The 21,941-nt window shown below is 41.2% G+C and overlaps 1 protein-coding gene across 19 annotated transcripts in view; it reads right to left on the bottom strand.

Annotated features, from left to right (window-relative positions):
- Msp300 (Muscle-specific protein 300 kDa) overlaps window positions 1–21,941 on the bottom strand; it is a 110,532-nt gene that overhangs the window by 64,510 nt on the left and 24,081 nt on the right. For 17 of the 19 annotated variants that reach the window (XM_072005985.1, XM_072005998.1, XM_072005999.1 and 14 more), the window contains exons 12-28: window positions 20,799–21,843; window positions 15,007–20,544; window positions 14,619–14,907; window positions 13,960–14,479; window positions 13,425–13,873; window positions 13,132–13,327; window positions 12,763–12,837; window positions 11,885–12,037; window positions 9,204–11,451; window positions 7,547–8,858; window positions 6,918–7,281; window positions 5,562–6,170; window positions 4,535–5,320; window positions 3,096–4,256; window positions 2,009–2,788; window positions 1,082–1,732; window positions 155–756 (exon numbers count right to left, since the gene is read on the bottom strand). In XM_072005985.1, coding sequence (XP_071862086.1) covers window positions 155–756; window positions 1,082–1,732; window positions 2,009–2,788; window positions 3,096–4,256; window positions 4,535–5,320; window positions 5,562–6,170; window positions 6,918–7,281; window positions 7,547–8,858; window positions 9,204–11,451; window positions 11,885–12,037; window positions 12,763–12,837; window positions 13,132–13,327; window positions 13,425–13,873; window positions 13,960–14,479; window positions 14,619–14,907; window positions 15,007–20,544; window positions 20,799–21,843 — 16,778 coding nt within the window. The remainder of the gene's footprint in view (window positions 1–154; window positions 757–1,081; window positions 1,733–2,008; window positions 2,789–3,095; window positions 4,257–4,534; window positions 5,321–5,561; window positions 6,171–6,917; window positions 7,282–7,546; window positions 8,859–9,203; window positions 11,452–11,884; window positions 12,038–12,762; window positions 12,838–13,131; window positions 13,328–13,424; window positions 13,874–13,959; window positions 14,480–14,618; window positions 14,908–15,006; window positions 20,545–20,798; window positions 21,844–21,941) is intronic. The other 2 variants (XM_072005987.1, XM_072006003.1) reach the window with 1 other exon arrangement.

Here is a 21,941-nt window from a genome sequence, read left to right on the forward strand (position 1 = left end):
AGACACTTTACAGCAGCCTGATGCGCTAATCAGAAATAACAAAACATTCATCAATTTTATAAATGTTTCAATTTTTCAAAATGTATAAAGATCAAAATGTACAACATTCGTTTCAAATGGCTGGATAAATAATACGAAGCACAAAATTTCCTACCTCTTGATCTTTTCTTCCGTGGTTTGACCCGAGTTCTCGATGTCTCGAACGATCTCCGTGTACTTAGCAATGAACGTCGTAATATCAGTGATCAGAGCGATGAACTGCTGTCGTAACAGAAGTAACTGGCGAAGTTTCGCAATTTGCGATTCTATAGCCTTTATGAGGTCGTCCTGTTGAGTCAATACCCCGTGAAGATCAGATACATTGACCGATTGGAGATCGGATAGTTTCGCCTTGTTTGCTTTCAAGTCGTTTAAGATCTTCTCGTACGCATTCAGCATAGCTTCCACGTCTTCGACGCGGGAACCGATCGGTTTATTAAGCTCGTGAAGCTCTTTCTGCACGTCTGTCATGTATTGAACCGCTTCGGCAATCCTTGCCAGTGATTCTTCGGCTTCGTCGATGCTCTTTTGAAGAGCCAGAGCTCTTTCATTTATGATACCAGCTACTCTACCGTGAGCCTCTTTCATATTTTGCAACTGCTCGTTTAGCTCGAGTTTGTCAGCGTCGCTCACGGTTGGGAGAATCGATTTTCCTTGCTGTATTAGCTTCTCGATGTCGTCCGCGTATTCCTTTGCCTCTTTCTTTAGACGATCGTACTGGAGAAATACGCGAGAAGTAGGAATTAATGGATGATGAAAAATTAGTTGGATGAATGGAGAACGAAAGTGAGATTATAATCCGAACAGTAATATAATAGAATTGAATTAGAATAGTAATCTCACGATTAGAATTTTGATCCTGCTTTTTATTACGATACTTCTGAAATTGCAAGCAAAGTTTTCATATATAGTTCCCTTTATGCTTGAATATTTAGATACAATAAATGGAAATACAAACGATTCTACGTTACAGAAAACAATGCAATCTACTGTCATTGTACGTCTATTGTGACACAACTCGTTACAGAAAGCTGTATCTTACCTTAGCCAGCTGTTCCCTTAAAATATCGATGCTAGAAGACCTCAGATCCGAAGATGTGGCCACTTCAGCTTCGTTGATCCATCTCTTACACTTGTCTATTTCATTTTCGAAGGCTTTTCGTCCTTGAAGAAGATCCGCGAGTGCTGCCTGCTTCTCTTGCGCTTCGCTCTTCAGCTCTTCATAATCCTTGCTCATTTCGTCCAAGATTTTTCCTAATTTCGCGCGATCCTCCTCGTTACATTCCTTCAATAGATTGTGCCCCTGCTTCAAAATATCATTCAGGTCCTTTTCACTGAAGGAATCGATGTCAGCTTCCAATTCTCCGTGCTGAATGATATCCTGTTCGACTTTCGACGCCTTCAAAGGCAGATAGCCACTCAGCTTCTTCAAGTTATTGCTCTTCGACTTGATCCAAGCCCGTGCTCGTTCCAGATCACCTTCGAACTTGCGTCGAGCGTCGGCTGCAGCCGTTGCACTGGAAATTCCTTCAGTTAAGATCGTACACAGTTGAGATTGTTCGCCACGCAAAGCTTTCGTTTCGTTTTCCAATTGTTGCTGTTCATTGGCCTCTAATTCGTTCTGCATGTTACCGACTCGTTTCTCCAGGGTATCGATCACCATTTGCTTCCCTTCTGCTTCCTTCAGCATCGCCTGAAATTTATCAGAAACGTATCGCTATGTTTCTTTGTATACGTAATGTTTTATAAAGATCGAGGAAAATTTATTTATCCTAACAAATTTTAAGTAGTAGAAGTATTATAATCGAAGAACTTGTTGCGAAATAGTAAATCGAACCTTTAACTCTAGTTCTTTGATTTATAAAATAAATACAAAGTTTATAATAATTCAACTACTCGACTAAAAAATGTAAGCTCTTTCGAAGAAATAAATTCTTTGAAATCTTAATATTCTTTCTGATCGAATTACCTTCAAAGCAAGGAGCTTCTCCTCCACCTGCTTGCTGTCAAATCCAACTGGATCAGAGACCTGGGCTTGCTGTTTCCTTTGCTGAATCCAATCACGATTCTCTTCGATCTCCTGCCTAGTTGCCTCGATTCCTTGAGCAGTCATGTCCAATACCTGCGCTTTCCTCTGCAGCTTCTTCGCTATGTCGGCGTATCTTCTTTCCACAGACTTAATTTGTTCTTCTATCTGTTGCGAATCCAAGTTGCTCACAGAATCCATCACTTGATCGCTCAACGTCTTCACCTCGTTCAACTTTCCAGGTCCCTGAGACTCGAACTCCGTCGTGATCTCTTTCACGCTAGCGATCTTTTGCCCGATAGTTTGTCCATTTCCTTTCTCGATAACGTCAACTTTCTTCGATAGGACATCCAACCAGGCTTGAATACTCTGCACCTGTGTTCTGTACTTTTGAATCAGATCCTGAGCAGCTTGTTTTCCGGCGATAGCATCCGTCAACTCTGCTTCCAGTTTGTTCAATCCTTCCTCGATGTCCTGATCGTCATCGTTCAGCGATAGTTCAGTTAACGCGTGAGTTCGACGTTCGCCAACGTTTCCAAGTAAGTCGTTCATTGCTTGTAACTCGGCGTGTGCAGCCTCGGATCTTAATTTCGCTGGCCGAGACTTCCATTCGGCGCACAGAGCTCTTTGTTGGTTTATCCAAGATCGAAGCACGTTCTTCTGACGAGTTTGTTCTTCTAGTTCGTTCAGAGCTTTCGTCACGTTCATCAAGTGTCCCTGAGCCTGAAACCACGATGTCGATCATGCAGTGTGGCTATTTCAACGTTTTACCATCAAATAAATTTTCATGATTATTTTTATGACTGTAAAACGGTACGTTTCATCGTTTATTATCGTTAAATTGATAATAACGAGCATATTTAACAAAAGGACGCATATTATTTTATTTCGTTTTCGCTAATACAATTTTTTTAATAGAAATCCTTAATGCAGAGGAAAAGAAAGTTATCGTGCAAAAGTTCGAAAAGTTTGATACGAAAATATGTGCATAAAAAATTCTTGAAACGAAAAGATTTAAAGAATACGATACCTGGTCGATCAGTTCCTCCAGTTTGTTCCTAACTTCCACTTCTCTCGGCGGAATCTGCACAGGTGGCGCATCCAGAGGACTTCCGGGTCTCGAGACGCAAGCGACCGCAGCTTCGCAAGCTTCGACAGCCAGAGCAAGCCTCGTTTTCTCGCCTTGTAACTTATTATGCAACGTGCGCGCATTTTCGAATCTCTGCTTCGCAATATCGAGAGTATCCAAAGGTGCCTCCATCTCTTGCGCTATTTCCGGCTCATACGCATCCAGATTCTTCATAATACTCTCCAAAGTGTTCTCATATTCCTGGAATTTGACCAACGATTCCGCCAATCGTTTCTTAATCTGCAACGCGGTATTCAATAGAGAATTGTAGCTCTCTTGAACATTTTGAAGTTGCGTTTCGATGATTGTTTTTATCTCAGGATTGGCAGCCACGTATCGACCGATCTGTCCATTTCCTTTCAATTTCAAATCGTCCAGCACACTCGTGTAATTTTCGATATCTGCAAGCAGAGTTTCGTGCTGTTTAATTTGCGATACCGTTTGCTCTTTGTTCGTGATGTACAGCGAATTGTGGGCCATTAGTTGGAAAGATATTTGCAACAGCCATTTCTCAGTCTCTTGCAAGGCTGCATGATAAGCGTTGTATTCCTCGATTTCATTTTCGATCAATCTCTTTCTTTCATCGACGTTCTCACTCAGATTCTGCCAACGTTTCGATAATTCTCTCGTACGATCCAGAGGCGTGTTCTTTTTCGCCAGTTTGGACAGTTCGTCAGCTTCTTCCAGCAGATGATCTAATTCGGTTTTCTTGCCGCGAACTTCCTCTTGGATGTGCTTGTAACGTTCCAGCATGGTTTTCATGTCACCGAATTCTCCCTTCGTGTCTGGAAGTTCTTGCATACTGTTCTCGGTCTCTTCCAACCAACGTTTCATCTTCCCGTGAGCTTCCGTGTGATCATCCCAACGGTGTAACAGAGACTTAAGCTGAGCTTGAACCGTGTTCAAATCGATGCTCAGTTGCTCCCAGCTGGAAAGAAGTCCCGCCATGTCTGATCTTAGTTGGTCTTGTTGCTCTGGCACTGCCGTGTCTATGGCTTTCGCGTACGCGTTTTGTAATGTTGAAAGTAGATGTTGACCCTCCGTGATTCTTGTTGCGACGATCTACAGACACAGAAAAATCAGACACAGGAAAAAGAAAAACAATTTAATATTCTTAAAAATCTGTTCGATCCTCTGAATCTTTTCATTTTTTAAAAAATCAACAACGATAAATAACTATTTTAATACAACTAAGGAGAGATTTCTTCTATTAAAAACGAAAGAAACTTCTATGTAAGAATTACAATGACAATTTAGTTTTGGCTATTTAAATATTGCGCATTACCTGCATTCCGTGCATCTGTAAATTTTGAGCGCATAAAAATCTATCGATAACATACCTTGATGGTTTCCAATTTATCCTTGGCCCACTCAGCATCCCCAACACCCATGCAATCCTGCACGGATCCTCGAGCAATACGCAGCCAATCTTCCATTTCCTTCTTCGCCTTCAAGAACTCGGTGTGATCCGATAAATTCTTCTCCACCCTGGAAACCAGTCCTTGCATATCCGTCAACAAGGACGTGTAAGCCGACTGCAATTGCACAGTCTTGTCACGAGCCCAACTACAAGCACTCATTTCCAACAAAGCTTCGCACTTGTCGTTCAAATCTTCCAAAACAGGCTTCTGTTGAACGGCTTCTTCCACGAGACTTTTGCACCGAATTAAATCCTCCGGGGTTTTATTCTCTTTCGATTGTTCGTCGTTCACCTTCTTCTGGAAATGATCTATCCATCGTTTCATGCTGTCCAACGCGGTTGTAAATTGAGACCAGCTGGAAATACAGTTGGACAAAGTCTTCTGGGACTCGTGACACTGTGCTTGCAAAGATTTCCAATTTGCTTGCAGCTGTTTCACGTCCTGTTTGATAGCTTCTTGACCTTCGGGACCTGTGCTGGCGATCACTCCGTCGCTCAATTGAATAACTTTCGAGATCAAGTTTTCTCCTTTGGGAAGAGAAGCGATGATCTGATTCACTTTGTTCTCCCGTTCGATGATCCGCTCCTTTTCACCGTGGGTGTCGCAGTTTTGCTGAAGTTCCAGTTTCGTGTGACGAACCCAATCCGCGGCTTCGTTGTGAGCTTGTTGCAGCTTCTCGTGATCGTTCACCTGCTCTTCTAAATTCTAAAAGCAGAAACAGGAAAGTTTATGGTATATTTATACGCAGATATGTGTGAAAGATTAATTGTAATTTCGATTACGCGTTTATATTAATATTCTCCATCTGTTATTTACGAGATTCGATTAAATCGAGGAAAATTCTTGTATGTTTCCATTTAAACTTCGAATTAAGATCCAAGATTTCATCGATTCAATTAATATTTATAATAATAATTAATGTTTAACACATTTAATAAATACGTACTCGAATTTTTTCAGCGATCAGCTTGGTCAATTCGTCGTACTTTGCGATGGTAGATTGATAAGGGCCAACGGGTATGCTAGAATCTTCAGCCAAACGAGCTTTCAATCGATCTACGGTTTCACCATGACCTTGAATATCCCTCTGAACCGTCTTATACTTTTCCAGCACCGCTCGTTTTTCACTGAGATCGTTCTTGTACATTTCACCCGGCTGAATCTTGCCCTCGATCTCATCGATCCAATCCGTAGTGAGTCGATGAATTTTGTTCAATTCTTCCAAAGCGCTTGCTCTTGCGGCAAGTTTCTGTCTTATGTCTTCCACGTTGACTAACAATTTCTCGAATTCCGTCTTGAGGTTTTCTGTGTCTTCTTGAATCTTTGCCGCACCATTTTGCTCTGTGTTCATAATCACCTTCTCCTTTAGTTCGAGAGCGTAACGCAGCTTGTTCTGGCCTTGTTCCAAGGTTTGTCTGATGGCCTTGCAAGTATGCAGCTTATTGTTCACCTCGGTTAATGTGCTTGGAATCTCCTTACATTCGCTCAGTTTGTCACGAGTTCGTTCGATCCAATCTTGACATTCTTGGTACAGCGTATTGTGCTGTTGATGTTCCTGTAGACGAAAAGATACGGAGGATTATTTAGGAATTTTGATTGCACTATCCTTGCGGTTGTACGATAGCAGTTACAGTATCAAATAAGATCATAATTAATCCGTTGTGTTCTTGGAAAGATAGCATAGTGAATTTTAATATTCAGCTTGAATATTCATGTTGAAGTGGTCACCACTTCTAAGAAAACTCTACATCTGATCTTGTTAGTTTTCTCAAGCACCGAAGCCATCGACAGCGTATAGAGAAAAGACTGGGACGAAGGCAGGCCATAAACGGTAGACAGGCGACGATGGCTTCGGGGCTTTCAGTCAGAGGGTAACACTGCTAGCGTGCGGATCTGGACCAGCTCAAATTATATTCCTACTCGTATTAAAATATATTTTCTACCTTACAATTTATCCACGAGTTCCTTTGCTCGCACATCTAATAACCTCAGCAATTCAAGTTTCGATTTTTATTAAAAAATATTAAAAGAAATTGTTTTGATAATTAGCTTGAAAATCTATCGAATATCGAACCGTAGAAAAAATTGTCGTATGAGCAAATAGCTTCAAGATTACTATAGAAGCTTATATTAAAAAGTAACAGCGAAGAACGTAGACTGCAGTACAAGGTAATGCAGAATAAAATTATTTGAGAATGCGACACTAAACTGTGCAGATCCTAATCTTTTTCAGATCCTAATTCTTCTTTTATCCTAATCTTTTAAGCATCCCTAACACTCAAAGTTCAGTAATGGGATATACCTGATAATGTAATTCCAGACGTCTCATTATTTCTTTAGCCAAAGATAGAAGCGCGTTATACTTGGTCGTCAATTGGGTGATAGCGTTCGAGATTCTGGTGTCTGCACAAGTTTCCAATAACATCTGAGCCTTCATGTTCAGTCGATCAAGTTCTCTTTGCCAGTCGAACAACGTCTGTAAATGGATCTGGAATTGTTCAAGAACATTCTTCTTTTCTTCCAAACTATCCTGAAGTTTGTTGAACGATTGCACCAATTGCTCGGTCTGCGTGAGCCACTCGGTAGCTTCTGAAAATTGGTCCTCGTACTCCGTCCATTTCACTATTCCTACTTCCAGTAAACTCTTCGTGTTGTTCAGCGAGTCTCTGTTAACAGAGATATAGAACTTTGGTATTTAAATAATTAATTCTGTACCGAACATTTAATCGGAGAATTTCTGATTTCTGATTATTTAATTATCGAACTTGTTGTTTATTATCAGCGATGTCAACGATGTCGATAAAGATAAAAGGAAAAAAGAAAAATGCAAGAAATATATTGAGAAAATTATGGGATACATATGATGCGATTGAAAGTACGTCATAAAAATATAAAAAATTCTGACAGTTCGAAACAGATCACGAAACTTACACGTAGCTATCGTACTCTTCCTGCAGCATCGCAACTTCCTCCTCGATGATCTCCTTGTCCTCCTCGTCGGCGATCTGACACGCCGCGTTCCCTTGTTCCAAAGCATGTTGCAATTTCTTCTGGCCTTCTGGCAGCTCGCTTTGCAGTACTTTCAACTGTGTAATCTTATTCGCCAACGATTCCTTATCCCCAGTAGGTTCTGAACATTTTCCAAGTCTCTCCTTAGCCGCTCTTATCCACTGAATAAATTCGTTTCCACTATCGATAAACGCCTGATGCTGTTCCACGGTTTCTTTTTGTTTCGCGTACAACTCCTGCGCTTGTTTGCTCAAGGTTTCGTATTTTATTGAAATTTCCGTGGCTGGTGTGGCCTGTCGAAGATCCTCGGCCTTCGTGGTAACCGATTGAATCATCGGCTCGAACGCCACTATATCCTGAACTATACTGTTCGTCTGTCTAAGATTCGCCTTCCTTTCTCCAATTGCCAAGGAACTCAAGCCAGCCAGACCTTTTCTAGCTTTCGACACCTTTTGTTCACAGACTTGTTGCAATTTAGCTTCCCTGTCGTTGATCCATTGTTGCAATTGCAAATACGACGAACTATAATCCGCCCATTGAAGCAGACTCGTCTCTAAACGCACTTTGGTCGTCGAAATCTTCTTCACTAGTCTCTCCCACGCATTTTGAATCTCCTTTAATTGAATGTTTATCTCTTCGCGACCGTCTGATCGAGTATTTCTCATTACTTTCTCTCCGCAGTTTACCGTCAGATGCACCAAGTTTTGTCCTTCCTCGCGTTTTCTTAATAATTCTTGAATGTTGTCTAATCTGTTTTGTAATTCTTCTCGACTGCTAGTGGACGCTGCTTCGGTCCCTTTGCGAATGATTTGCTTCGCGTTTTCGATCCAGGCACAAGTCTTGGCCAAATTAGCTACGTATTCTTCGTGCTGAGCCAAGTTAGTTTCGACTTTGTTCAGAACGTCTTTGGCCAGATTCACTTGAACCTGATAGCGAGAGTTTAAGTGACGAAGTTGGTTGTTTATGTAGGTGTCCAGGTTAGACGAAAGAAGACTGGATGCAGTCTTGTTGAATTTATCGATTTGTTCCTGTCTCTTTAATAGGTTTTCCAGTATTTCTTTTACTTCTTGTACTTGTTTCTTTTTCCCTGCTACGTCTGACAAGAGAGAATTCTTCTGCGCCTTTATGAGGATGTCGAACTGCTGTAGCCAATCGCTTATTCGCTCGTATTCGTCCTTGTAGTCTCTCCATTGACTCACGGTTTGTTCCAATTGATCCTTTTGTTGCTTAATTTCTGTGGAATTGAAAAAAATAAATCGTCCTTAATGTAACATGGTCTTAGAATTCTTAATATTTCAATCTCGCTTTAGTTTCTAAAAAAAAAAATCATTGAAATATAATTGGAACAAGAATTAAATATGAAAAATGTTTTGGAATGTAAAAAATTGTCTAACGATAGAAAATATGATTCGATGGAAAAAGATTGAACGAATGTGATAGTTCTGACGATTCGTCAGCGTTGCAACTAGCTTCGTCAAAAATCAGTTGCTACACCAAAGCTTCGATTCTAAGATTAAACTCCAGTGATACCAAAGTGTGAAAATCTTCGAATCTTTTAAAAATCTCTTAATAGACTTACCTCTGAAAAGCTCTTCGAAACTCTGAGTTAGAGCTTTCACCTCGTTCATTATAATCTCCTGACCCTGAGGACTCGTACTCGCGCAGACGACCTTGCCAGTATGCTGAAGATGTTCCACCAAGAGTTCACCCTGAGCCTTCTTATTCAACAAACTCTCCAATGGAGCCACAGCATTTTCAATAGCCAATTTATCGCTTAATGGCCTCTGTTTCATCGATGGAATCTTTTCACGAGCTCGACTCAACCAATTGATAATATCGTCGTGCGCTTCTTTGTACAATCTGTGATCCTTATATTGTTCTTCTCGCTCGGTTAACAACGATTTAATCTTCTCGAACAACGTGTCGAATCTGTTCAAGATGCTCTGTGCCTGGGATGCGGCTAGACCTTGAGGACCACTGGCGATCATTTCAGCCACCTTGATCTTCAGACTATCCACTTCGATATTCTCGCATCGAACTTTCTCTTCCAAGGCCTTGATACGTTCCAACTGACATCTCTTTTCAGACATTGTCGTTTGGAATGGCAAGAATTCGTTCAAAGCAGACTGCATATAATCAACAGTTTTATTCATCGATTGTATCTGTTCTAGAAGACCAGCCCACTTATTGATAGAATCGTCTAAGTTGGTCTTGGTCTCCAACATCTTCGAGGCTAGTGCGCTCCATTGTTCCTGTAATTTTCCAACAGCATCGTTGATAGCCTTGTGTCCAGTTGGTGCTGTGTTTGCTAAGACAGCTTGAGCTAGTTCTACGATCCCTTGAACCTTGGCGAATCCATCTTCCTTGTACAACAATAGATCTTGAATCACCTCCATCTTGTTCTCTAAATCTTTCTGAGAGGATGCACCCAGGTCAGAGCAGTAAGCTAGCTTCTTCCTAATGTCATCCAACCATCTGGTGCACTCTGCCACTTGATTGTCGAATTCTTGATGAGTGGTCACGTATTGGTGCCAACGACTGTTCAGATCTTTCACTTTGTTCGATATCTGTTGGTACTTGATGCTTAACTCTGACATATGTGTGGTACGAGACGTGATATTCTTGTGAAGCTGTTGAGCTTTCTCGGAGACAGCATCTATTTCCAGTTCTTTCGCGCGAACCTGTCCTTGGAGTGTGCGCAGAAGCTCCAATTGGTCCTTCTTCTCTTGCAAGGTAGCCTTCAAGTCTACCGCGTGAAGTTTGGTATCAGTTTCTCTCATCCAGGCGAGACATCGTTCTTTCGATGTTTCAAACTCGTTCCACTGTTGAAGCTTGTTTTCTAGACTCTCTATAGTAGACTTGACAGCGGTGACCAAACTTTCCCATTCTTGCTGCGAGGAGTCTATCTGCGAACGAATGTTAATCTGACCAGATTCCAAGGTTCCTGGAATCACCTTTTCCCCTAGGATTCTTATCTGTTGAACTCTTGGTTTGTCCTCTGGTAAACTCTGCAATAGATTCTTCAGTCGATCCAGGTTCGTGTGAAGGGACACTCGTTCTAATTCCGTGTCACCCCAAAGAATAACTGCATTGTGCGTCGCGTCTAACCACTCGTGAGTGTCGAGCACAGCCTTGCTGTACTGTTGGTGATCACTGACTATGCCTTCGTACTTTTCAACGAACGCAACAGCTCGTTTCAACACTGTAGCGTGTCTGTCGTTCAGTTTCTTCAGCGTCTGATGTATTTTGTCAGTAGAATCTGGTAAATTATCAGCTTTATCGCGAAGATCGAGCAAATCTTGTTGATGAGACTGAATATCGTGCAAGAACGAACGATAGATTTGCAACTGAGCTCGTTTCTCGTCCAGTGTGGTTTTTAATTCGATTTCTGGCTTTAGTTGAGTCTCGACAGTCTTCAGCCAGTTGTCGAATGACTCGTTGGACTCGTCGAATCCGGACCAACGTGAGATCTTCGATTGTAACTCTCGTTCGGTCGACGCGATGCTGTCGTACAGTTCTTCGAAGGCTTGTTGAAGATCTAACAATTGTTGACGAACGATCTCTCTGCCGTCCATGCCTGTGGTGTAGTATAGACGTTCTCCAGCTTCCACGGTGTTGTTTATTAAAAGAGTTGCCGAAGATTGACGAGCTAGAAGATCCTTCAGCGTTGCTACGTTCGAGGTTAGCTCTTGAAGAGTGCCGCTGAGATCGTCTTTGATGGATTGATAAGTAGTTCTGGTGTTTGCTAGCCATTCTGAACACTGTTTGTAGCGCTCCAGATAGGCTGCGTGGTCTGCCACTGCTTGTTCGCATTTCTTTACCAATTCCTGTGATTTTTTAAAGAATTGCCAGCTTTAAATTTGAACGATATTAATTATCGTGGAGGCGTTAGAATATTCTTAGTAGAGTGAGAAATGTTTGGGAATAGAGTGAATGATAAATATATTTGACTAAATTAGATGACATTTTTTCTCGATAAATCAGAATTTCTAATTAAATAATTGCTTCAAGAATTTCTATGAAATTAGAATTTTTAAATTCTTCATAGATTATTCACAGAATTCTAATCGCACAGATTATGGAACTACTTGTCGAAATTATAAGCTCTATAAAATAATTATACGTCTCTTGCGTGAACTTGTAAAAGACTTAAAAATTTCTAACAAAATTATTGATCAATAATTGAATTATTGTTTGTATAATTAAAGATAAATGTTACCTTATAATTATGAGTCTTAACATGTAATTTTTCATACTCACCTTAGCAGTCGCTTGAATAGATTGGAAACGCGAGGTGATCTGCTGAACGTTGGCTGAGAACCTTGTTTCCCCACTGATTTGCATCAATTCGGAAGATTCGTCGCTCATCTTGTCGAACTCGGCCTCGTTCTGTCGGAGATTCACGATCAACATCTATGGAACAGAAATCTCATTGGAATCCCACGACATTTCATATAGAAAGCTTTTATCTTTAAATTTCGTGTACTTTATCGAACAAACTAATTAAAACGTGTGTACTGATTAGGTAGCTTGCCGTCTTTCTGAAACTACCTTTAACTCACAGAGGTAACACGCATGTTTGTTTGTATGTTTGGGTATGTTCATGTACAGATGGTTAATGTGAATTCAATCAACTAGTCATGGATTTTTTCGCGTGCCATGACAACGCAATGTAGGGGCTTGGAAACACGATTCTTCGATCAAACGTACTCAAAACAACACGTTTGCATGCATCGAAGTAAAACAGGAGATAAGAAGACGATAGAAAATTTATGTGTGTTAAAGTATCTACTCGTAAGACGTTTAAGAAAAGACAAGTGTAAGTATGATAGTGTGAAAAGTGAGTGTACAGTGTATCGAGTTCTTGAAACTTACCCCAATGCTCTTATAAAATCATTTTCAATATACATACATATATATGTATATATGTATGTAATATTTTCGATTTACATCACACTAAACTAAATCGTTGAGAAAAGAAGAGAAGAAAAAGAAAGAGAGAAAAAAAGCAAAAAGAACGATTAGAATATAGAGAGAAAGAAGAAGAAGAAAAAGAGAAGGAGACAGTAACGAGAGACCAATTGACAAAAAAGCGTTCACAACCCTGATCGAACAAATTTTTTCGATGTTTCTCTTACTTGGTCCAGGTGGTCTCCTAGGGCCACCAGTTCCGTCACATCCGTGTCCCACGATAAGGCGGTTTTTTGCAGTGCCTAAGAAAGTTTTCCAAAATACAATGCCTGATCCTGTATACCACTTCATCTCTCTCGTATCTTTTCCTCTTCTTGATTAAAAATCAAAAAATCTCCGCACCGTTCGCGCGTTATTCGTAAAAAGAAACAGATCGCGTTCGTAGTGTGACTTTGCGCGATGAAAGTTAATTTTTCAACGAAACGTTGAACTAATCTTTTAATTAAAATAATCTGCTCTTACAGATGTAACCCTGTATGGTGTACATACGTTGCAAGATACAACTGTGGTCTCTATTCTAGATTATAAAATATTACCTGGTATTTCTCGAGTTGTTCCTGTTTCTCTTCAAGAGAGTTCTTTAGGGAGTAATTCTTCAAAGAGGACTCCGCTTCCGCCAACCAAGCTAATAAACGTTCCAAAGAATTTTCGTACTCGCTCCATTGCTGGATCCTCTCCTCGATGCATCGTATAATGTCGTTTACTGTAATGGCGAATTTCTTATGCTCGAATCTGTAACATAAATATTCATTTTACCAAGAAATTTTAACTCGTTTCATCTCATTTGAATCGAATACAGTTTACGATAAACTAATAAAATAAATCTTGCCTCAACGAAGCCAGGTCTCTTTCCATAGATTCTAACGATCTAGGCGATAAGTTGGATGCACTCTGAGCCACGTGTTCGCTAAGAATATCCAGTTTTAATTCTCCTTCCCTCTGGCCATCTTGAAGCTCCATGATCTTGGCCAGCTGAGCTTGGAGGGCAGCTTTATTGCCCGTGTAGTCGCTGTAATTGGTCAATTGTTCCCATTGTTGTTTCTGATAGTCTTGATAGGATTTCTGGAGATCGTAAAATTGTTGGAACGTGTCTAGGAGAGTCTCTAGGTTGACTATATTCTTTTGTGACATTTCAACCAAGTCCTCGTATCTTCCAGAAACCGAAGCAGCTTTCTGTTGAGCGTCTGATGGCGCCTGGACTGCATACGTCAGTGCATTTGCCTTTTCAGAGACACCCTCGATGATGCGTTTGTATGCCAGAATTTCCTGGTGCATTCCCTATAAAAGATAACAATATTTTATTATCGATAACAAGGCTTACCTTTTTCGCTTCTAAAACAAAACGAGAAAACAATTAAAAGTACCTTGCTCTTCAACAACTTGGATTTAATTTCCTGAAGAGAAGACCACGTGATCGTCGAGTCCTGTTTCACAGATCTCTCCATAGTGTCTAACCAAGCCAAAATCTGTTGCAAAGTTTCCTGATAATTGGTCCATTGCAAAGACTGAGCATCCTGTTTCTTCTGTTGCTCATCTATGCCTTCTACAAACTTATCCCATCGTTCTCGAGCCTGCCTTAGTTCGTGACGAATAAGTTCCCTTCCCTGGGCAGATGTGTCGGCAAGGATCCTCTCCCCAAACGATATCAAGCTTCCCAATCGATGTTCACCTTGCTCTTTCTCAGCTAACAATATCTGTAAACGAGAGACTCTCTCTTCGAGATTTCCACCTGCCTCGTCTTTCTTCAGACTGGCTAAACTTTGTTCCAATTGAGTCAGCCACGCATCCACAACCTTCAGTTTCTCTTCGTAAGCCCGATGATCGTCTAGGATACTCTGACACCTTGTCACTACTTCTTTGCTAAGCCCGTGCAATAGTTGGTATCTGAAATTTCCATTTGAACAATTTCATTGAAAATCTCGATTTTATCTTTTCGTAAAAATAAATAAATATATATATATATACGCGAAGATCTAGATTTAGAGACATTGAAAGATTTCGATTCTTGTCTGAACAGTTTTACCTATTGCTAATTTGCGAGATCATGGGTTTGATACGTTCAACGCCGCTCGCATGTAGCAGACTATGAGACTTGTCAACGAACTCGTCTATATTCGATTCTTCCTTCAATATGGCGTCACGCTTCTCTTTCAAAGCTTTCAAACGAGCCTCCTTGTCCTGCAAAGTAGGTTGTAATTGTTGGTCTCTGAAGGCAGCTTCCATCGTGCTGAACCATTTTGTATGCGTTTCCAATTTGTCTTCAAAGTCTTGCCATTTCTGAAGAGCTGTCTTTTGCTTCTCTTCCACAGATTCTACACGGCAAAAAGAAGGAAATGGAACAATCGTTTAAATTATACAAATCGTAAGAGTAAATATTATGGATAGAAGCATTTTATTTAAATTGCAAATACCTATTTCGCTTAAATATTGACGAAGGTTGCTTTCCAAAACGGTGATCTCTTTATTAATGGCGTCCCATCCTTTCGGCGCGGTTCTTTTAACAACCGTATCACTAAGTTCCTTCAACTTTCCAAGCTGTTCCGTTCCTTGCATCTGATCGTCCTTCAACGTCGCCAAAGTAGCTAATCTTCTAGAAATATCTGTCCTTTCTCCAGTGACATCGTTGCATTCCGCGAGCTTGTCTCTTTCGCCATTCAACCAGTCAGAGAAGTTCTTCACTTGCAGGTTAAATCTATGATGTTTCTCCACGCAATCTTCCAAATTTTCCAACAAATCTTTCGATTTCGCTACGATGTTATGGAACAATTGTTTAATAGAAGGTAGAAAGACGTTTAGAGAAGTGTCTTTGGTCTGATCCACCAACTGTTGAGCTTTATCGCAAACGGACTCTACTAGGGACTGGTGAGACATAATTTCTTGGTGCATAATCTTATGATTCTGTAACTGTGCTCGTTTTTCTTCCAAGGTACACTTTAATTCTGTGTGTTGATGCATGGCACGTTCCACGTCTCGAAGCCAGGCAGTCAATTGCTCGTGAGACAGAGAGAACTCGGCGAATTGCATCAGGCATTGGTCCAATTTCTGCGTAGTGTTTTGCAAATCTTCAGTGAATCCATCCCACAGAGTTCTCAAGTTTCTCAATTGTTGTCTGATGATCTCTCTACCATCGGGGGACGTATGAATATATAATTTCTCTCCGAGATCTACGACAGACTCGAATCTAGCGTTCTCCTTCGTTCTAGTATCACCAAGGTCACGAATGAGCTTCTGTCTACTTTGCAACACGGATAAATCGCCCACGATTTCGCTGTGCTTCTTCAATTCCGATTGAATGTCCGTGATCCATTGCAATAATTGATTGTATTTCACATTGAAGGTATTGTGCTCCTTTACGAACTGTTCGTACCGCATCACGGTTTCTTTTATCTGGTTCTTGATAGCCTGATACTTGGTAGATTGTCTGGAAGCTCTGGTGGCCAGGTCTGCTTCAGCCTCGATACTTTGACTCTTCTCAATGGCAGCGTTAAATTCAGCTCCTTTCGCGATAATGCTCTCTTCCAAGGACTTTAGCTTCTGTAAATGAGCCCTCTTTGCCTCCTCTGTACTCTTCAAACTTTGATCCTTCAATTGTGTCTCCATCTGCTTGATCCAGGCCTCCAGGTCTTCCACGATCTTCTCAAATTCCGACCACTGGTCGAACATATGCCTCAACTTGTCTCTAGAGGCTATGGATCTCTTCAGGAAATCTTCCCATATCTTTTTCTGTTGCTCAAAGTTAGACAGCAAAGCTGGATGACCTGGTAAAGAAGTTTGTTCAAGAACGATATTCAATTGTTCGTTACAGTCAGCCAGAGTTCGATCCCCTTCCGCCTTCAGTTGAAGAAGATTCTCTATAGCAGTGATTTTAGTCTCTGCCGTGTCTCGTTCCACCGAAAAGTCCTCGATTATAGGCGTTCCCTCGTTGATTACCGTATTGATCCAATCCCGAGTCTTCTCGAACGTCTGAAGATACGCTTCGTGGTTAGAAACGTATTTCTCCGCTATATTAATTCGTCCTTCGACTTCGTTAGACAGTTTTTCATGGGCTTCGATCACGTTGCCCAACATTTCACTAGCATCGTCGTCCGGAGCTGAGCTTAGTCTATCCTGGAGTTGTTGAAGAATATTCTTGTGCACGCTAACATCTTGTGCTACAGCTCTGTATAGGTGAAGAGTCAGCTTCTTCTCTTGTAAGGTTGGTAATAATTCCTGTTTCTCTCCTAATTTATTCTGTGCATCTACCAGCCACTGTTTCACTTGAGAGAATTTATCCTCGAACGAAGACCTGTGCATCATGTCGCTCTCTATTCTTTTATAAATCACATTAGCACGGTCCGCCATTGCGTCCACGCGGTTACGGAAGTTCCTCAACTCGGTTCTGATCATTTCTCTCTGGTCCGGTGTGACCCTGGCGAACAAAGTTTCGCCAGCTTCCGCGGTTTTGTTTAATATGGCTTGTCCAACTTCACGTCCTTCGGCAAAAGCTTTCAGTTCTTTCAAACGCGACTGATAGAAAGTTATAGGCTTTGGTCCGGTGATTTCGTCGAAGGCTTTCAAAGTTTTCTCGGCATTTTCGATCCAAGCTTCGAGTTTCTTCTTATTAGCAACATACTGATCCCTGTTCTCTTTTAACTCTTTAAGCCTGTCCAAATGTTGCGCCAGGAACTTCAACACGTAATCGTAACGTGTATTAAGATGGCTGATGTATTGATTCACTCGGGATTCAGAACTAACTCTGGTGATGTCTTCAGCCAGAGCAGTCAGGTCTTTCAGTTCACTTTGATACTCCATCACTGCCTTCTGTACTTGACTCATTTCCGCAATTTTCTGTTCGATATCGTCTAAATTAAGTAACGCAGAAGCTTCAGCTCTGATTCTGTTCTCGTTCTCCTTCAACCAGGACAGGACATTCTCCGATGTAAGTTCGTAACGTTGCCATAGAGCGATGTTTCGTTCTAGATCATTTTTGATCTTATTGTAACTACCCTTCAGGGATTCCAAGTCACTCTCCACCTTGTCACGTTCCGTTTTTAAACCGGTCATCGTTTCGGCGCTTTCAACAGATGCTAAAAGCTTCAAGGAGTTATCAGTGTCTTCTTTTCTAGCGGTGCAATCGGCAATTCCAGCTTCCACGTCCATCAGGGACGCCATTTTCACTTCTAGATTATAACGATCGCTACTTTGTTCAGGTTCGCACCATGCTACTTTTTCTTTGAGCGTCGCTACCATACGTTGAAGAGCACTGAACTTTTCGTGGTATAATTTAGTTAAGAAGGCTACCAACGTTGCTATCACTTTATTAGCATGACTGGCCACACCATCTCTTCGAAGCTGAAGAGCCTGCAATTCCTTTGGCAAACTCGACTTGGAAATGCTAGGATACTCCGTAGACATCTTCGTCAGTGTTTCTTCAACTTTAGACAGAGCGTAATCACATTCTTCCAATTCTGTTTTTAATTCCTGGCATTTATTGATACGACCAAGAATCTTGGTGTTTTCGCCGGTCAAATCATCGCATTTGATAATGTCTTCGCGAATTTTCGATATGGCGTCACCACATCTCTTCAGCTCCTGTCTAATCGCTCTTTCTCTTTCGTTCAACGTACAAGTCAAAGATTCCAGTTTATCCGCCGAACTTTTAACCACCTTGAACTGATCGTCCAACAATTTATGAAGAGAACTCAAAGTAGGAATATCGGAATCGTTGTTCGATTTTACTAATTGTTCAATTTTCGTGACGATGTTCTGATACAATTGTTGATAACCAGGCAGCTCCTCTCTGTATCTGATTAACCTGGCTTGACAATTTTCTGCGTCCATTAAACGCTCAAACGCAGTGGTCAAAGCGTCGTTGGTATTATTGAGCCACTTGATAAGTTCAGATTTCGATTCTTCTATTTGTTTCCAGATGATTACCTGAGTCTCGTAGGTTTGTAGTTTTTCACTGATATCGTTGAAAGTATCTTGGTATCGTTGTCGAACATCGGTTAAGTCGTTTTCGATCAGTTCAGAATTGAATCTAGGCATTAAAGAAGCTTCCTTCGTCAACTGTTGCGCCTTAGAATCCATTTTGTCTAAGAAATGTCTGCCTTTCTTCAGCATTTCCAAAGCTTTCTTGTGCTTCTCTAACGTGATATTCGCTTGAGTAACGTCATAAGAAACTCCTTTCACTGATTGATACAAGCTGGTAGCTTCTTTGATAGATTTTTCCACTTTCTCTTTAGCTTCTTCGTAATCTTTCCAGTCGGTGTTCATGTCAGCGTATTTCTTCCTTTGCTCTCGAAGAAGCTCGTTAACCTTCTCCCAATTAGCATCCACAGAAGATAAAACAACTTGAATATTGGTCGTCGATCTCTGGTCCTCTTTCATCAAGGAACTTCCTTCAAAATGAAGAATATCTTTCTCCTGTTCTCTCTTCTGATGCTCTTCGATTAATCGATCAATCGTCTCCACGGCAGGAGCCAACTGTTTGCATGAGTCAACGTTGTAAACCGTCTCTTGAAGAGAAGTTTGAGTGTTCAATATCTTCTCCGTGATAGTTTGTTGAAGTGTTCTGAAATTGTTCCACCTGGCGCCAAGATTCTCTAGTCTGTCACGTTTCGCGGATATCTCGTTCTGTAGAGCTAAGGCTTTGTTCTCTAAATCGTTTAACAAACCCGATGCGGACAGAGGTTTGCCCTGTTTGTCTCTGATCTGAATTCCAATGGCAGTGTCAGGTAAAACATGTTGTTTCCAAGTGTCTATCTTCTCGTATATAGTCTGCAATTCCGAGGAGAATCTCTCCAAATCAGCAATGGTAGGTTTTCTAGCCTCAGCTTCGTATTTACAGTGACTTAACTGAGCATTGGCGTCATTCAACCAACTCAACATTTCTATCCATTTCTCCAATCCCTTCTTCTTCTGTTGCAAGTCGTCGCCTAATGCTTTATACTTCTTCTCTAGATCTACGTAAGTGTCAACCAAAGCAGCTTTAGCTTTTATGGATCCTTTAGGACATATCACCTTTACCTCTTCGCAGATAGCTTCCAAACTGGGCTGTTTCTCGGAGTGTTCCTGGATGTACGCGTGCACAGCCTGAAGATTGGTATCAACGGTATCAACAGTTGCGTCGCTGATCTCAGCGACGTTCGATCTGAGTCGTGACATCCAGTTCTCCAGATCGGTGATCTTCATCTGGAATTCCTGGCGGGCTAACAGAGAATCAGAGACGCGATTGATCTGCAATCTGACCGTGTCAGCCAGCTTACTGACTCTGGATTTGATGTCTGATACACGAGCTTTCAAGTTGGTCGCTCCTTCCAAAGATAAGCCGTGACTAATATGATCAGACACTTGGGTCAACGATATCAATTGAGCTTGATGATCGGATATAGTCTTGTTGAAATCCTTCAATCGAGTCAGCTCTTTTTCTAAGACCGATACCTCCGGTGTTTCGGTGTTTGGTTCTATGAGAACGGTTCTCTCGGATTTTTCTAACCATTCGTTAAATTCTTTGATCTCGGATTCAAAGCTGTTCCACGAAGTGACTAGCTTGTCTAATTTCGTGGTTGTTTGGACTGCTACATCGTGTACCGCGTTCCAACGAGTGTGAACAGCGTCCACTTCGTCGGAGGCTGATGTTTTCCCTGATATTCGCTGGCTGACCAACGATAAATCTTGAATTTGAGGGAAGTGCTGTTGACATCGTGTTTCGAATGCTCTGGCGGTTTCTAACATTTGAGCTGCTTGCGGCAGAGTCGTAGGTTTGCTGCCTATGGTGGCTGCTTTTGACTCAGCTTCTTCGATCCAAGGTTTCAATTCTTTGATTCCTTTCTCGTACTCTTTCCAAGTTTCCAGATTCTGTACAGCGGTTTGACGTTGGGCCACGATACTCTTTTGAAGAGTTTCGATGCTTTTCTCGAGGCTTATGATGTCAGCGCGCAGCTGCTTTCCTGGACCACCAGTTTCACCTGAAAATGCAAATAAATTATTTCTAAATTATTTGTGACTATCTATTTTATACATAAATTAGTTTTAGAAAGAAAAACAGGGAAAGTTTATACAGAGTGCTTCAATTTTTTGCTACCAAATTTTTCGACATACTCTACGAGTATAAATGAGACAGTTGTTTGAAACTTTATTGAAACATGATAAAAATACGAAACACTATCATGAAATTTGAAAGAAAAGATATACCAAAAAATAATGAAACTTTCGTTCGTACCTTTCACCAGTTTCTCTGATTCCTCTTCGAGGAATTTCAACGTCCTGCTTCTCTCCTGAATATCTTTCTGCAAGATCTCAGTTCTATAAACCATTTCTTCGGGAGTGGTGGCCAAGTTTTCCGCATCTGCAATCGATTGAGGAGCACTTTGTTGCGTCCATAATTGCAACTCGTTCAATTTCGCCTGGAACTTGTTCCACCTAGTACTATGCTCCTGCAGATAAACAACCTTCTCCTGCACGGTCTTCAGAGTAGTCTCCACTCGTTTCTCAGTTTGGGTGATCTCTTTCTTCAGTACTTCCCTTCTTTCAGGTGGTGCAATCTCTGTCAAATGACTGTACGTCTCTTTCAGCTTCTTCATCATCTCTTCGCTAGATTTTCTCAATGTGGAGCTAAAGTCCTGCTTACTCTGAAGGTCGGATGATACTTGGGACGCTTCGTAATAGGTAGTCGACTCGATTTTTCTCAATTCTTCCTCAGCTTGCTCGATTAATCTCATGATCTCCTCTTTCTGTTGCAGGTAAGTATTCCACAACTTCTGCGAGCTCTTCAGAGACTTCAAGGTCTCCACGCTCTGGCCATAAGTATCATTCCAGCTTGATTCTAATTGCTGAACCTCCAAGGACACAAATGGAGGCGCGTGTTGGTCTTTCAAAAGATCTTTACCACGTTGAAGCATGCTCACGATATTTGATCTCTGTTGTTCCAACTGGTTCAAACGGCTTTCCTGATGAGTAACCGCGGTCTGCAAGGTCTCCGGGATTTCAGACACTACGTCGACCTTCGATTGATCTTTCACCTTGTGCAAAAGAGTGCACACCTCGCGCACTTCTTTTCTGTACGTGTAGCTTTTTGAATAGATATCGGTTTTCGTCATGGTGATTTCTATGGTTGGTATGAGGTTCTTATAACGAGTAATCAACTGTTCCAGACGGTTCTGCTCTGAAAGGGCTTCGTGATCTGAACGATTGGAAGTCAGGCTATCCAAGGTTTGCACCAACCATTTCATCTCTTCCCGCTTGCTGTCTGCTTCTCTACATATTTTCTGTTGAATAATTTGAAGAAATTTATTCTAATATGATACATTTATCTTGAATATTGTAACGTGAGGTTTTTATATTGAATTTTCATGGTGGAGTGTAC

The sequence above is a fragment of the Bombus fervidus genome, chromosome 6, assembly GCF_041682495.2.
Source record: "Bombus fervidus isolate BK054 chromosome 6, iyBomFerv1, whole genome shotgun sequence".
In the NCBI taxonomy this organism is placed as follows: domain Eukaryota; kingdom Metazoa; phylum Arthropoda; class Insecta; order Hymenoptera; family Apidae; genus Bombus; species Bombus fervidus.